The sequence below is a fragment of the Antennarius striatus genome, chromosome 1 (assembly GCF_040054535.1).
Source record: "Antennarius striatus isolate MH-2024 chromosome 1, ASM4005453v1, whole genome shotgun sequence".
Taxonomy (NCBI): Eukaryota; Metazoa; Chordata; class Actinopteri; order Lophiiformes; family Antennariidae; genus Antennarius; species Antennarius striatus.
Genome location: NC_090776.1, coordinates 10491703 through 10507341, shown reverse-complemented (window position 1 = coordinate 10507341; position 15639 = coordinate 10491703). Strand labels below are relative to the sequence as shown.

Genomic DNA, 15639 nt, shown 5'->3' with positions numbered 1-15639 from the left:
TTATTTCTCAAAAATATTTAAAAAAAAAACAAAAACTCAATAGCAAAAACTTGACTGGGTGTCATTCTATCTCTAAATATGAAAGAAGTTTAAATTTAGCTGGGTTATCCACTTTATCTAAGTCATAGAAAAGTAATTCTGGTCTTTAATAAGTCTTCAGCAAACAGCTGAACTAATGTGTTCTTTTCAGGCATCCTTTTGAATAGAATGTCAATGCTATACAATCAAAGACCTTTATTTACTGTACTTCTACAAAAAAATAGCACAAATCGAAAAGTTCTCTTTAAAAGGAGTTCTCGACACCATGTTGATATTCCTTAAAGCTAACTAATTCAAATATGCATCAATATTTCAAGGCAGTCAAGTATTTATTCATCCCCCAGTGAGGTGGTCACAAGATAGGTAATTGTTTACTTCTGGAGTGATTGTTAAATTCATTTAATTTAGTTAATTCTGAAACAGAACTTTTTTAAATTGTAATTTGATGTTATACATATACAGACTGAAAGAAATCTGAAGCTCAGGTTCAAGGGAGAATTATTCTTGTTTCAGTATATCTTGAGATTAAAATATATTTCTCCAGGATGGGGCTCCGCCTACTGGCAGTAGACTAAAGTGCAGTTTAAGACACTGAGTGCAACATGCACGTGTAAAATGCAAAGCAGGGGGGGAAATAAAACTTTGTTCATTACACAAAGAGCCATTTATTTTACACAGTACAGTATGAAATGAATTTATCTACAGCACAAGTTAAATGCTGTGCAGTTTTCTGCATTTTTTTGGTGCGATTTTTGAGTTGAACCGACGTCTTCATTCTGGCAGCGAACACGAACCATCTATACTATAAATATAAATACTATAAATGATGCCAGGGAATACATAAGAATTACATTCCTGTTCTACCACTAAAACTGTGGATACAGTGGGATTTTTTCCTCCTCAGTCCTATAAATTTTATAGGACAGAGGGGACTTGTTTGAACTCTACTGACCTATAAGACACGGACAAGTTGACGTTGAGGCGGTTTTTTCTTTAGCGTTGACTCTTGATCTACGTCATCGAGTTGATGCAGGGTGAATTGCCTGAGGCGGGACTTCCGCTTCTCAACACTGTATCTACGCTCTGATTGGCTGAAATATTCGACACTCGGAAATGTGTTTCAAACCACAAATTTCAAATCAAGCAGAGGCGCTCTTGTCTGCGGTGGAGAAGTTTCACATCACCCTCTTAAGATGCAACGACCACCGTGAGTGCTGTTGTTTTCTTTTTAAAAAATTATTCGAAAAGAATTTAATAAAATGCAAGAAATATATACGCTGCAAAAAAGTACCAAAGTAACTGACTTAACCTGTAAACTGCTTCAGAAAAACATGTTAGTGAGGCAGGATGATGACGTTAGCATAGCTAACATTAGCTGCTGACCCCGTAGCAGCCGTTTAAAACTGGTTTCATACAACTTTATTCACATTTAAGCCATCGATATTATAGACTCCTTCTGAACCGCTGTCAGCCGCTGAAGTATAATCCAGCTTTTGTTAGCTCAACTCGGTAAAACCTCATTTTGAATTAATATTTTTGTGTACCGTTTCTTGTATATTATAGTTTGCGATGTGATATCTGAGCGAAGAGTTGGTTATAATTGTATGTGACAAGTAGATGAGGTGAAGTGACAGCCAATTCAGAACGTACTGTGAAATAGTACACAATATATACTGTACGTAGTTATGTTTAACAGTTTCCAATCAATTAAATGTGTAGGTAAAACATTGCGATGAATTTGACCTCTGTGTATGAGCCTTATACACGTATTTTAAGTTATCTTGCTGAATTATTTGGATCATGAAAAAGCATGAATCAATGCAGCATGTGTTTTCTGTTTGACATTGACTTTGTATGAATTTTTCATTTACAGCAAAGGGAAGACCCCTCGGAGACCTGGCCCCAAAAAGGCATCAAACATAGAGAAAGATCCTGTTGGAGTCAGTGGAAATTTTTACTGAAATGAATTCACACCTTCCAGCTCTGACTTTTGTCTTTGCTCTTCTTTTTCACCTACTTAGACATCAAACCTGAGATTCATAGAGGTTCAGTAGAACCCACCTTTACAGTGTTTTTAAATGTTCTGTGTTTCATTTTCTGTATGTAGGTGTACTGCCGTATACGTCCACTTGGAACAGTGGATGAGGAATGTTGTGTTGAGATGATCAGTAGCACCACCATTCAGCTACATGCTCCCGATGGCCTAAAAGCCAACCGTAATGGGGAATTTAAAGAGGTAAATGTGTTCAAGTTCTGATTTCTTCATCGTCTGTTGACATTTTTTGCTGCAGACTAAACATGTCAGGCAACAGAAAAGGAGGACTTGCTCTAGTTGAGCTACACTGTCTAGAAAGCAGAAGAGTTTAGACGAGAATAATGTAAAGCTCTGGTCATGTCAGTTTCCTGCAGCCTTCTTTACAAATAGTTGGCACAGGTAGTCACAGAAATTCTAAGTGCTTGTGAATGTTATTCTTTATCATTACGTATTGTTACATTCATTCAATAAATCTGTAAAAACTAGAAAAAAAATACATAGATACCTCCAATAACTCCTTTAAAAGATCCTGTCATGTGTTGTTTTTTTTTAATTCAATGTCTTAATCAGTCAGCTCTTTGGACTGTAAGAAAACTGTATCCTGCCCTGGGTGTTGCATTGAGTCTAGAGCAGTTGCGGTGCTAAAACTTGATCCACTTGGAAGTCTATCATTGTTGCTGGCCTAGCGCATCTCAAGCGAGCCAAAATACTGGTACCAGCAGCAAAAACATGTAGTGTATTCAGTTAATATTATGAAATGAATAGTTGTATATTTGTGATTCAGAAAAATTAACAACACTGGACACACATATGTGGATGAGCCAACATTGTGCTCAGTAGAGAGCTCAGCTTATTTGGGCACTAGTGGGTTAAATGCCAAATAAGGATAGTAATCATGGCTCTTGTCCATTTTTTTATTGATTGCTATTTTTGTAAGCATAATTTGATTTACTTCTGATTTACTTCGTTTACCATAGACGCAGTACTCCTTTAAAAAGGTATTTGGTATTAACACAACTCAAATGGAGCTGTTTGAGGATGTTGCCAAACCGTTGGTCGAAGACCTCATTCACTGTAAGAATGGTGAGTCACTTAAAGGGTTTTTCCACTCATTGTATTCAAGATTTAATTCTTACCTCGTTATTTCTCCTCTCTGCTCCTGAAAGTATGAGTTGATCAACAAAACTGTTTTTAAAACTGATTTATTTATCTGCAGGCACAGTTAAGTTTGTTCAGAGCAGAATAAGCCCATAAAATACTGTAGTTTATAACACAATAACCAATATTACACTGGTGGCATTGAGTTTGTGCCAGTGGAGTTTTACAGTGTCATTTGCTGGGGATTAATGATCTAACCTTTACTTGGGTTTAACAGTCCAATATATACACACTACCTTATTGCAAGTACAGTATACAAATCATTTCCTTGAATGTGGATATTCAGTTTCCATGCAATTATAGACATTTCCATGTGGAGATTGCACAGCTTTTGACCTCCACCCAGGTCATGTTCTACAGACATCAATCATTGGTAAAACATCACATTTGCTAAAACAGATCAACCTCCAGATCAAAAATTTTAATTGAAACAAAGAAATATTTTCTTTATTGCTTTTGACCTGTTTGTCTGATAAAATGTTTTCACACTTACATTGTATCTTTCCAAAATAAAGTACCTACTTCAAATCTCTGTGAAAGATGTTTGTGATTTGGTTTGTAGGTCTGCTGTTTACCTATGGTGTTACTGGTAGTGGAAAGACCTACACCATGACGGGATCACCTGGGGAGGGTGGACTCCTCCCACGTTGTCTTGACATGCTTTTTAACAGCATTGGGCCCTTTCAGGCCAAAAGATTTGTAAGCCTTTAATTCATTTTTTTTGTTTTGTTTTATTGTAAAATGAAAAGGCTTTCCGGAATGAAAAGGTGCACTTATTTCAAACGTTTGAAATCTTCATCAGGTGTTTAAACCAGATGACAAAAATGGGATGGAGGTCCAGTGTCAAGTTGAAGCTCTCTTGGAGAGACAGAAGCGAGAAAGTCAACAGTCAATGCCCAAAACACCATCGTCCAGGTAGTAATGAGTATTTTTGTCTTTCAGTTATCACTTTCTGGTATTCATATTATTACATTATATTTTACATTTTACCTATTATTCTTGATGTTCCTTTCTTTTGCTTTGTTTTCTTAGGCAGAAGGCTGACCCAGAGTTCACAGACATGATCAGCTCAGAGCAGGCGTGTAAATCTGAGAATGTGGATGAAGACTGCTGTTACAGTATTTTTGTGTCCTATATTGAGGTCTACAACAACTATATCTATGATCTCCTAGAAGACGCTCCATTTGACCCAATCAGATCAAAGTAAGGGGAAGGATTACACATCACTATTTGATTTTTTTGAATTATAATGCCATGTCGAAAGGTTGTCTCCACAAATTGTCTTTGAAATCATGTTATTTGTGGTGTCAACTCATGAATGAGAGATCTTCACATTGAATGATGAATGCACCCATGCAGCCACACCCAACTCCTTTTAATCTAGATGCTTTCCTAAATTTATGCAGGAAACCACTGTCCATGCTGTCCATGTATGTACTGAATGCAATTATGGTGGCATGGTATTGCATTTATTTCTTTGTTGACAAGATGCGCTGTTTTTAGGTGGGTCGGTGGAGGCACACCTGTACAGAACAATGAGTTCACGTATGTGACCAGTGAAAGAACAGTATACAGTACTTTGTTCATTCATCTTTGTAACTTGGCTGTAGCTGATGTTAGTCTTTAGTGCATTTCCGTCCCATTAATCCAAAGCCTTGTACTTAGCATAGGTATATCTTAGTCTTCGGTGGCTGTTGTCCTCAGAATCAATTCCCTGTTCCTACTGTCGGAACAGGCAATTACTGTCCCTGAGTCCCTGAAGCTTGTGTGCAGCAACCTGCATGTGTCTCTGCCCATGGACATGTTTGTCTCCCTATGCTGAATTAGTTTAACATTTACACTAACATCCAATAATACAATAATAAATGTAATGTTAGCTTTTGCTGCTTGTCTTACCTCTTTGTCACACAGTGTTATGTCATTGGTGTGTACAGATTCTTTTCCTAAACTTGTTTCAGACCACCTCAATCCAGGATTCTGCGGGAAGATCAGAATCATAACATGTATGTGGCCGGATGCACAGAAGTTGAAGTAAAATCCACAGATGAGGCTTTTGAAGTATTTTGGAAGGGTGAGTTGTAATAATAAACATATTTGTTTTAATTAACCCATAAATACAATATCATTGTATTATTTGTGTTCTGTTTTGTAGAATGAATTTGAGCTACAAAGTTTATTTTGAAAGGATTCCAACATTGTGGTTTAATGATCTTTTAAAGGTTTTTTTTCTCTTTTTTTTTTTTAAATTAAGCATCAAAAAAGCATAAATATTGGTATGTAATAGTAAAATATTTTTATTACATCTCAGGAAGTCCACAACGAGCTGATTTACAACAGAACAGTTTTAGGTTACCACATATTCAAACAGTTATCTGGACAAACCAATAAATCTGTTCATTTTATAAAAATAATTTATTACCAAAGCTCTGTCCTGTCTTCAGGTCAAAAGAAAAGGAGGATAGCCAACACTCAGCTCAACCGTGAATCCAGTCGTTCCCACAGTGTGTTCACGGTGAAACTGGCCCAGGCACCTCTTGATGCTGACGGGGATCATGTTCTACAGGTGGCACTTTCTCTGAAACACCATTTTATTTATGTAAAGTCTGTAATGTTAACATGCTTTAACAAAGAATTGCAGTACCTCTATTCTGGTATTTGGGTTTATATAATTAAGCTGTGGCAAAAAGTACATGTACAACAAATCATGGTTGTGACGGGTTCTTGACATTTAGTTGTATAGTACTACAAATCCATTCTTCTGTTATGCCAGGACAAAAACCAGGTGAATGTGAGCCAGCTGTGTTTAGTGGATCTCGCAGGCAGCGAGCGTACCAACAGAACCAGAGCAGAGGGAAGCCGTCTCCGTGAAGCAGGTCAGTTCATGAACATCTAACGTTTTTTCTGATGTTGAAATCAGTCAGTCTATCTGCTGGCACACATTTAGGAATAATATTTGTTTTAGTGCTGAGCGTTTCTAGTAATGATTTGTTTTCAGGAAGTATTAACCAGTCCCTGATGACGCTGCGCACGTGTATTGAAGTCCTCCGTGAAAACCAAATGTGTGGAACTAATAAGGTTGGTGTTTTATAATGTGTACATCACGTGTCCTTACTTATCAGTGTCATTTGTGTAAAAGTAATCCTTTAATTGTTCATTTTTTTACCAGTGGCAATTTCACAGAGCATTTATTTTCTTCCAGATGGTTCCATACAGAGACTCTAAAGTTACTCATCTATTTAAAAACTACTTTGATGGTGAAGGGAAAGTCAGAATGATCGTGTGTGTCAACCCAAAAGCTGATGACTATGACGAATCTCTGGTAAGATGTGTGTTTGTATGTAATTTTTGCTTGTCACCTTCTTTCCCTGTCACAAACTGTCACTCTCATAAAAAATTCAGTAGCTGTTTGTTTGAATTCAGAGGACTATGAAAACTTATGTGCTTCAGATAGCTAAGGGGTATATTTTTTTATAGTACCCTACTGTATATGTTGCAGCTGGTGATGCGCTTTGCAGAGATGACCCAAGAGGTGGAAGTGGCACGGCCAGTAGACCGACCAATTTGTGGCCTTACTGCAGGACGCCGATACAAAAACCAGGCGTTCAGGGATGAGCTGACACAACGCCTGGAAGAACGAGGAAGTCCCAGCAATGGTAATAAATTATCATCCAGCAAGTGGTTTAAGTTAGCACTGGGTACCATAAACATTTGAACCAAGTATTTGATACAAATATTGGTTCAGACCTGCTTAGAGTCTCACTGTTTTAGGAAACTAGATATCATGTTCAAGAAATAGGTAACACACTTGGGATCATTGTATGAATACACAAAAAAGTAATAAGTACAGTACATGATAATGAAATCGATTGTCTGCTGCTTTAAACATGACAAGCAGCCTTGAACTGTGTTTTGCGTTTAAACAGGTCTTTCGTTAGCTTTAGATGTGTGCTCACAATTCTTAAAAGTACTTGAAGTAGATGAGTACTAACCCTTATGTTAACTCCGTATATTCAAACCATCCTGCATTCATACATGTTATGTCATATTGCATGATCTGCATTTCAAAAATTTTGTTTTTACTATTTTTTGCCAGTTTGGAAGCAAATCTTTCCATGTTTTATTCATTCATGCAGTGGGTGAGTTCATAGAACGCCTTCCAGCCCTGCCTCCGTGTGAACTGGTGGATCCATCTGATGATCAGACGTTGCCCCGCTTGATTGAGGTGCTGGAAAGGAGGCATCGCATCCGTCAGATGATGACTGCACAGTACAACATAACTGGTACAGTTTCATTTTCTACACCTTAAATAACTGTCTTGTGTGTCTAACTAAAGAAGTGACTGATATGACTTATTCAGCACAGCAATGATCAGTATTTTGTTTTTAAATAAGGCATTCAGATATTCAAGTTTTAGTTTGTCGTCTTTATGTGGACAATTGTTCAGCTTGGTAGAATACTGGTACTTCTTGTTTAGTGATGTAGGATTTTATTATTGTGTAGTTTGGTCATTGAATGTATTTTGTTGTGCTGTAAACAGCTTTTTAAGCTGAATGGTTTGCAACTTACATTAATGAGGTTTCTTTTCCTACAGCCAACACACTGAGTTCTATGCTCCAGCAGCTTGAAAGTCAACTGGCCGCAAATGAGACGTTCCTCTACGACCAACGAAACAAACTGAATGAAAAAGACAAAATGATCGTTCACCAGAGGGCGGAGCTTGAACGATTAGAGAAAAAATCAAAAACGTTGGAATACAAGGTGCTGTCTTGCTATGATTACAATATTGTGCTGTTTCTTTTGTGATTCTTAAAGTAAGTCTGTGCAAACTTCCTTTTTCCCCTCCTTCAGGTGGATGTCCTCCAGAAGACAACAGACGTGTATGAGCAGGACAAGCGCTCACTTCAGCAGGATCTGCAGTCGTTTGAGCAAAGGCTGCAGAAGGAGCTGTCTGACAAGAGGCGCATGGAGCAGCGCATGCAGGGTGTGGTGACGGACACCAAACTCAAATGGGAGAAGGAATGTGTAAGTGGAGCTAAAGTATCGCAGATAACTGCTAGTCCATTGTGATGATTTGCACAAATGTACTGATAACCTGGCTCAATTTGTTTGTACAGTCTTGTCCCATTCCTATAATAGTCATCTTGTGTTCCACTGTTGTTGACAAACAAGTAAAAGAAAACATTATTCGATAAATAAATTCACTATCCCTATGTATGGATAACAGATTGTTGAAAAAGATTGAACATACTGTATATACAGTGATCCCTCACTTGTTTGCGCTTCAAGATGCATGACTTCACTACATTACAGATTTTTAGTAGGTAGTCACGTGATACCATACGTGCATGCTATTGGCTGACAGCATCTGGAAGTGTACTGTGTTCCGAGACTCCTGGAACGCAGCGCACTTTTGTGAAACACAAAAGTGTTTCAAATAGTAAGAATGTTGGAAAAGGTAATACAGATGGAAGGTGGTTTAATATCAGTATGGGGAGGGTTCAGAACCATTTAAATTACCGTAAATAATAAAATAGTTTGTTGCTATATCGCGGAATTTAGTTTTTCATGGGTGGTCCTGGAACGTATTAACAGCGAGTAATTGTATGAAGCAGTACAGGTAGTCCTCAAGATACAAACGTTTGGAGATACGAACAATCACATATCTGACGACTGTAGTTCCTCTTTCAGATACAACCCCTGCTGAGCAGCACCATTTTGCTACTCATCTCCAGAACTCGTCTCCCCATCTTTTTTGTTACTGTCTCTGTGAGCATTAGTTGTAATTTAATTTTTTTTCCATAAGAACACCTGTACTTACAGATTTTGAAAAGTTTAATTTAGAGTAACTTAGTAATTTTTTTAATATATGTAGGCTTTTTAAAGTCCTCTTCTCTCATCTATGATTTGATTTTTGGCTTGCTCACAGCAAATTTTGTCGAAGTAGAACAAGTGCTTGGGAAAAAAAACATATCAGCTGGTGGGTGGAGACAGAGGTGATGACAAGTAGAACAAAGAAACAACTTTTGTGTAAATGTATGCACTGATAATTTGATACGGTTAAAATTATCCAAGATAAAAAATTGTGTCTTAATCTTTTGTAGTTTTACAAGGAAAAACAATTTTCAAAAGAATCTTCATCCTCAAATACTCCTCAGAACATCAGCAAATAAATTCTTGTCTAGAGTCCAAAACCTTTGTGGATTGAGAAATTCCACTTGGTATTAATTTGGAAACGAGAAATATGCACCATAGTGCATTGGGGTATCTTGTACATGTTGAGACTATTCTTTCAATTGCTTTGCTGGTGTTTTCTGATTAGGAGCGGAGAGTGAACGCCAAGCAACTGGAGATGCAGAACAAGTTGTGGGTGAAGGATGAGAAGTTGAAGCAGCTCAAGGCCATCGTTACAGAGAGCGCCGCTGGCAGCAGCAGCAGCAGTAGCAGTCCTGCGGAGCGTCCAGAGAAACCCGAAAGGCCATCAAGGGAGAGAGATCGTAACGTAGCTCAGAAGAGGTCTGCCTCGCCATCGCCTCATCCTGTGAGTACACTCTGCAGCACATCCATGAGTGTATGCTAAATCACTTTATGAAGACTTTTTGCATGCCACTAAGAATAATTACTATACTATTGTGATTTTAAAACAATTTGTAGCAGATCTATGTTAACTGTACACAGCAGCTTTTGTTTGTTACCCATTGTGTTTTTGTGTTCATCTGGAGCCCCTAACATTCACAATGCCTGGCCCCATCCCTTCATCACGTTTCAGGACTTGCGCAAAACTCCTTACCACCAAAATCAACCCAGTGTTAGGACAGTTGAGGAACCTTACAGCAGCAGCAGCAGCACCACCGCCACATCCTCCTTCTCTTCAGGCTATCCTTCAGTAGCCTCCTGCGTTTCTGAATGGGAGCAGAGGTTCCCTGTAGACTCAGTCAGCCAGGCTAGACTTCATGGGACTCCCCAGTGCAGGAACTGGACTCCCAACAGCGTGGGCCGCAGGAGAGGCCAGCGCTGGGCCCCAGACACAAAAACCCCTGCTACCAGGCTAGACCTAGACGCAGGCAAAAGGGTTAGTGTACGTGTTAGACGAGTGGTCCCCAACCTTTTCTGCACCGCGGACCGGAATGAAAGTCACAATATTTTCACAGACTTGCCTTTAAGGTGTTGTGTATGAATAAAAAAAAAAAAGTGATACGACCAGCATTAAAAATTTGTTTTCCAAATATAATAAACGTGAATCCAGTGTGTGTGCACACTGGATTCATTTTTATTAGCAGCGTCCTTGTAACACTGAGCCAACATTTGATTTTTATTCAATTAGCTAGCTTGTCAGTTTCAATTTAGCAATAATGTATTCTGTGTTACTGGCCAGAGTGATCCCTTTTAAGAAGGTAGTCATGTGATAGATGTCACATGACTACCTTCTTAAAAAGCAGACAGATGTGGAGAAGAGAATCCGGTATTTTTCCAAAAACAAAACATTGTTCAGAGTCAGATAATAAATAAAACAGACATAATGTAAGTTACATATTCTTTCTGAGCAGACCAGTCCCGGTTCGCGGTCCATTGGGGTTGGGGACTACTTAGACTCTAGATACTCCTCAGATTGTGCTTCTTTTTTCTGCAAGCTCGTGTTTTATCCTTTGCGACAGTTTAGAACTACACCTGTTCTCTGTAGATGTGTGTTTAGAAATGCATCAAGTAGAAGCTCTGCATCAGTGTAGGCTGGTGCTTCTCTTCTTCAGGCTGTAGGTCAGTGTTGTCCGTCATGTTTTTTGAACTTTGACTTGCCTCTTTCGCTGTGTAGTTTTATCATGTTGGAAGTTCTTTCCATGTAGTGTATCATCATTGTATTAGGACCATTTTTAAAATTATCAAAACTTAGCATCATAAATATTTGTCCCCTTTTAAAAAGCTTTGACATCGTATCTGAACACAGCACATTCTAGAAGACTGATTCAGAATGTTGCACATTAAATCTAAAGGCAGCAGTGAACTCTTCATCCACAGTGGACAATGAAAACGTTTCATTTTAAAGTTTCATTAGGTAATTGTGTAGCTCCTCGTTCACCAACTTGGAATGTTCTGAAAAGAACCGAGTAACTCATTTCACAAATAATTGAACATTTTTTCCTAACATTTATTTTAAAACAAAGCTGTTCTGCATCAGTCACATGTGCTTTAAAATCCATCTTAAAGCTGATATACAAGCCATACCTTCATTGTACTTGCATGTAGTTTTAATTGCTCTCCATTCTGCGCTGCCTTTGCACTGATTTGCATGCTGGCTCCTACTCATTTCTGGGCTGTTTCTCTCTAGCTTCTCTTTCACTCACGTCATGAAATAAAATGTAATGCTGGAAGCCCAGAATATTCTAAGTGAATTGAGGTCTACAATACTGGAAATAATTACACGTTGAAGGAAGAAAAAGTAGAATGGATACTTTTCAATGTCCCTCATTGACTTCCAGTAGTACATTTATTTTCAGCAGAAGTGACCTCCAGTGCTAACCTCAACAGATTTTAACCTACTCCTCCTGCTGTCACATGTGAATAACTTCCTGGTTTATCTTTCTCACTATGGGATCACCAGATGGCACTACCTGCTCATCCAATCCACAGGCGCTCACGCTCTGCAGGTGGAGAGAAATGGGTAGACCACAAACCGCCAAATAATTTGGAACTAGACACAGTCATGCAGCCAATCATACCAAATGCAATCAAGGTGTCGACCCCCAACGAGAAGGCTCTGTCTAAATGCCACAAGTATTTACTTAGACACCAAGAGCTCGCCTCCGACGGGGAGATCGAGACCAAATTGATCAAGGTAAAATCCAACAAGTGCTTGATTTGAGATTTCTATTCATATAATTTTTTACTTGAATCTCACTAACTTAATCACACAGTGTTTAATTTTTGTATTCGGTATGAAAGGAACACTTTTGTTTGAATTTGCTGTTTTGTGAAGATGAGTTTATTCTTACACTCTGCTGGTGTGGGACTTTTTTTTTTTTAATTCATCAGGGAGACGTTTTTAAGACGAGAACTGGAGGACAAGCTGTTCACTTTACTGACGTTGAGACCCTCAAAGAGTGTACAATGGCACCAAGGTAAATTATTTGTCATAACAGCAAAAAGTTGTGATATTTTTATGTGTGGGTACAGGAACATGTTTTCAATGATTCATTGGCACCTGACATTTGTAAATACTGTGAGAAAATGTTATCCCTAAACCAGTTCTTTTTTATTTAACATAATTTATGGCTTGATTACAAGTTCATCCACATTTTGATATACAGTATAAAGTTTTAAATAAGTCTGTATTTTGTTATTGAATCAATAGGAATATAAAGTTACTCAACAACCACTTATGTTGAGGTCCTGCAACATGAACCTTTACAGCATGCCTGTTAATACAAAAAAGTGTTTTTGTAATGCACAAGGAAATGGAAAGGCTTGTTTTTTGTCTATTTTGTATAAATAGTTTGAAAGAAAAGGTTGGAAATTTATTTATTTATTTTTAATTTGGTGCAACAGCAAACATAAAATGTGGTAGTTTTGGGATTTGGAATATATTTTGGAGAACTTATAAAAACTTCTCTTTCAGTCGCAAGAGGCGATCGGGTTCAGGAGAACGAACTCATATGGAGGACATAGAAAACAGGGTGAGTTCTTAATTCAACCAAAACACACCAAAAGTATATACCAACTTTTGTCTGCCTCTTCATTTTGGTCTGAATTTAAGGTGTCAAACCTTTTCCCTGCGTATGAATCTTTTTCTCCTTTTCCTTCCATTAGGCTCCGGTGGCAAGCAATGTGTATCAAAAGTAAGTAGATTCTAGAGCATGTTCTAGAATGACAACGTTCCTGTGGTAATTTTTTTATTTTGTTTTTTAAGGTTTTAACTTTTTTTGTTGTTTTCCCTTTCAGGCGCAGGAAGCCTTAAGATGCATGTGAACATTTTTCTTCGGCTCAGTGAAACTACGGATATATTTGAGCTTTTTCCTTAAAGTCTTGTTACAAATTATTCAGGTGCAGTTGTAATGTCTGGTTAGCCCAAAGGACAGTTTAGAATATTGACTTGTATTTGCTGAGTTTCTGTGCTTTTCTAGTGTTAGAATTGTTAGTTCTGAAGAAATGGACATAAAATAGTCTCATGAATATTCTTATACTGCCTTTCATGGTAACAAAATATAATGTTTGATCTTCAGAACAACTTTAAAAAAGTGTTTTTTTAACTTCCTCATTGCTTTATTTTTCGAAGTAAATTGAGTGGATGTTACACTGACGTTTTGACAGATCACAAAACACAGGACTTTTTTTGTTGTTGTTGTTTTTGATGCTGCAGTTTTGTTGAACTCAGACCATAAATGTTGAAGCTTTAATTAGGTTTAGCTTTAATCGTTACCTTAAATTATATTCTTTTTACCTGTTTATTGAACAAAAAGGTGTGTAACACCGTTCTTTTTGATGGTATTAAATTTAGTTGAACACAAAATTGTCAGTGATTTCTTGATTTACGAGACAGACGAGTTTCAGATTCTATGAAGCCTTTGATATGTCGAAAACAAACTAGACTTTTCATTTTGTGGAAAGTTCTCTGTATATTTGATCACAGTAAAAAACCGCAAACAAAATAAATATTATGTATCGTGTCATCAGCCTTAATGGGTCTCTAAGGACGACAGTGAATTGTTTGTTTTGTTTTGGTCCTTTTTCTCTTATTATGCTGCATATACCAGTGTAACACATATACAGCAAATATTTTAATACACTGGGTAGATATCCACTGTGATGTGCTCAATCAGTAGTCAGAAGAATTGTAGTTTTTAGGGTGAACAGCAGGTGGAACTGAATAACTTTGTTAAACGTCCTCTTTCCAAAGGGATGAGTGGTGAAGAGAAGACCTAACTGCTTCAAATACGTCTGATCCCACGTCTTAGACATGAACTGGCAACTGTTTGGTGTGTAAGTTACTTTGTAGATTTGAAAGGGAAACGAAATTCAGTTTGACGTTCATCCATATATTGTGGTGTTACGCGGGCCTATTCAATCACCCCTGTTGAATTAAACCTAGGTAACCTTACAACGTTTCCCCTTGAAACCAGAACAATGAGAGCACTGATCCCCAGGACTAATGACCTGTCATTAACCTGTCAGGAGCACGTGGTCATAGCAATGTGCACTCACTGAACTGACGATAGAAGACTTTTGCAATATTAAAGCAGCATATTAGATAGATATACACTATTAATCCTGCAGGAAATTGCACATATCCCCTGCTCAGACATACAAAAATACTGGATAAACACGGACACAACATAGCACAGGATGTTAAGAAAACATGCTGTTTTTTTACCTAATTAGAGTTAAAAAAAAACAATATTAACTGAATTTTTAAAAAATCCACTGAATAAAACTCCTTTATTTACTTTTGACAACTTCTTGGTTGTGACATCACAACATTTGTGCACATGTGCAGTAAGTCCAGATCAGGTACAAAATGGATCTCAATGTACTGAAGCAATACTTTAACATTTAAACAATTTTACTAACATTTGGAATAAATATGACCGGAATCTTTACACATAGTCTTATTTTTGTTTTATTTCATTTCAATTGTCTTCTCTGCATCTGCTTATCTACCTTTTGGGTCACCGGGTCTGCTGGAGTATCTCAGCTGGCTCTGGGTGAGAGGCAGGGTACACCCCGGATGAGATGCCAGTTCAATTAAATCCAGAACCTGGCTGTGAAGCAACAGCGCTGCCCATTGCACAGTCCTATGTTAACACATGTTGATGGAAAATAAACAATGTGTAAAAAATACACAAAACTATGATCAAAAAGAAATTGCTAACTCCACTTTTAAATGAAAACAAGTTTTTTCGTCAATGCATGCATATTCTGAATTGGTTGTATGGAACATGTTTCAGACAGGATGGAACAGGCTTAAAAAGAGTTTGGACTGGTAAATTGGGTTCATGACCCTGTTGGCCCAGAGGCAGCGCAGATTCCCCTCCAAAACGGGACAATTTAACTTGCAAAACTTTGTTAAAACTTGCTAGAAAAAAATTTGATGTAACACATGAAACGAGACCCTATTTCATCATAATGTGAATCTGTTACAAATATGTAATTGCTGAACAACTACACACACACACACACACAAAAGAAAAAAACCAGACTGCTTATCTTTGAATATTTTCCTATTGTACTAGTAGCTAGATCTGTTGCAGCTGATCCTTGCTGTGAGACAAGTGAATATGTACATGACCTTGGTGTTTAATAAATAATATTAATCCGTATTCACAATACATTTACAAGACTTTTGACATACCATTATAAAAACAAGGCTTTTGTTTCCCACCACAACACGTGTCTGTGGTCCACAAGATGTCCATCCTGTC

The 15639-nt window shown here is 37.7% G+C and overlaps 1 protein-coding gene across 3 annotated transcripts; it reads left to right on the top strand.

Moving 5' to 3' along the window:
• Positions 1-1191: 1191 nt before the first annotated feature.
• Positions 1192-13875, top strand: LOC137594814 (kinesin-like protein KIF23). 3 transcript variants are annotated; one of them, XM_068314357.1, is made up of 24 exons: positions 1192-1246; positions 1913-1979; positions 2147-2275; positions 3052-3157; positions 3795-3931; positions 4035-4147; positions 4265-4435; positions 4736-4777; positions 5191-5303; positions 5674-5795; positions 6003-6105; positions 6228-6307; positions 6432-6551; positions 6729-6885; positions 7366-7512; positions 7824-7990; positions 8081-8254; positions 9552-9770; positions 9999-10301; positions 11826-12059; positions 12257-12342; positions 12840-12897; positions 13031-13059; positions 13163-13875. In XM_068314357.1, the coding sequence occupies exons 1-24, from the start codon at positions 1233-1235 to the stop codon at positions 13176-13178; spliced, it is 2907 nt and encodes a 968-aa protein (XP_068170458.1). In that variant the 5' UTR covers positions 1192-1232; the 3' UTR covers positions 13179-13875. The 3 variants fall into 3 exon arrangements, with proteins under 3 accessions (XP_068170458.1, XP_068170466.1, XP_068170475.1); XM_068314365.1 differs by lacking the exon at positions 4736-4777; XM_068314374.1 differs by lacking the exons at positions 4736-4777; positions 9999-10301.
• The last annotated feature ends 1764 nt before the right edge of the window (positions 13876-15639 follow it).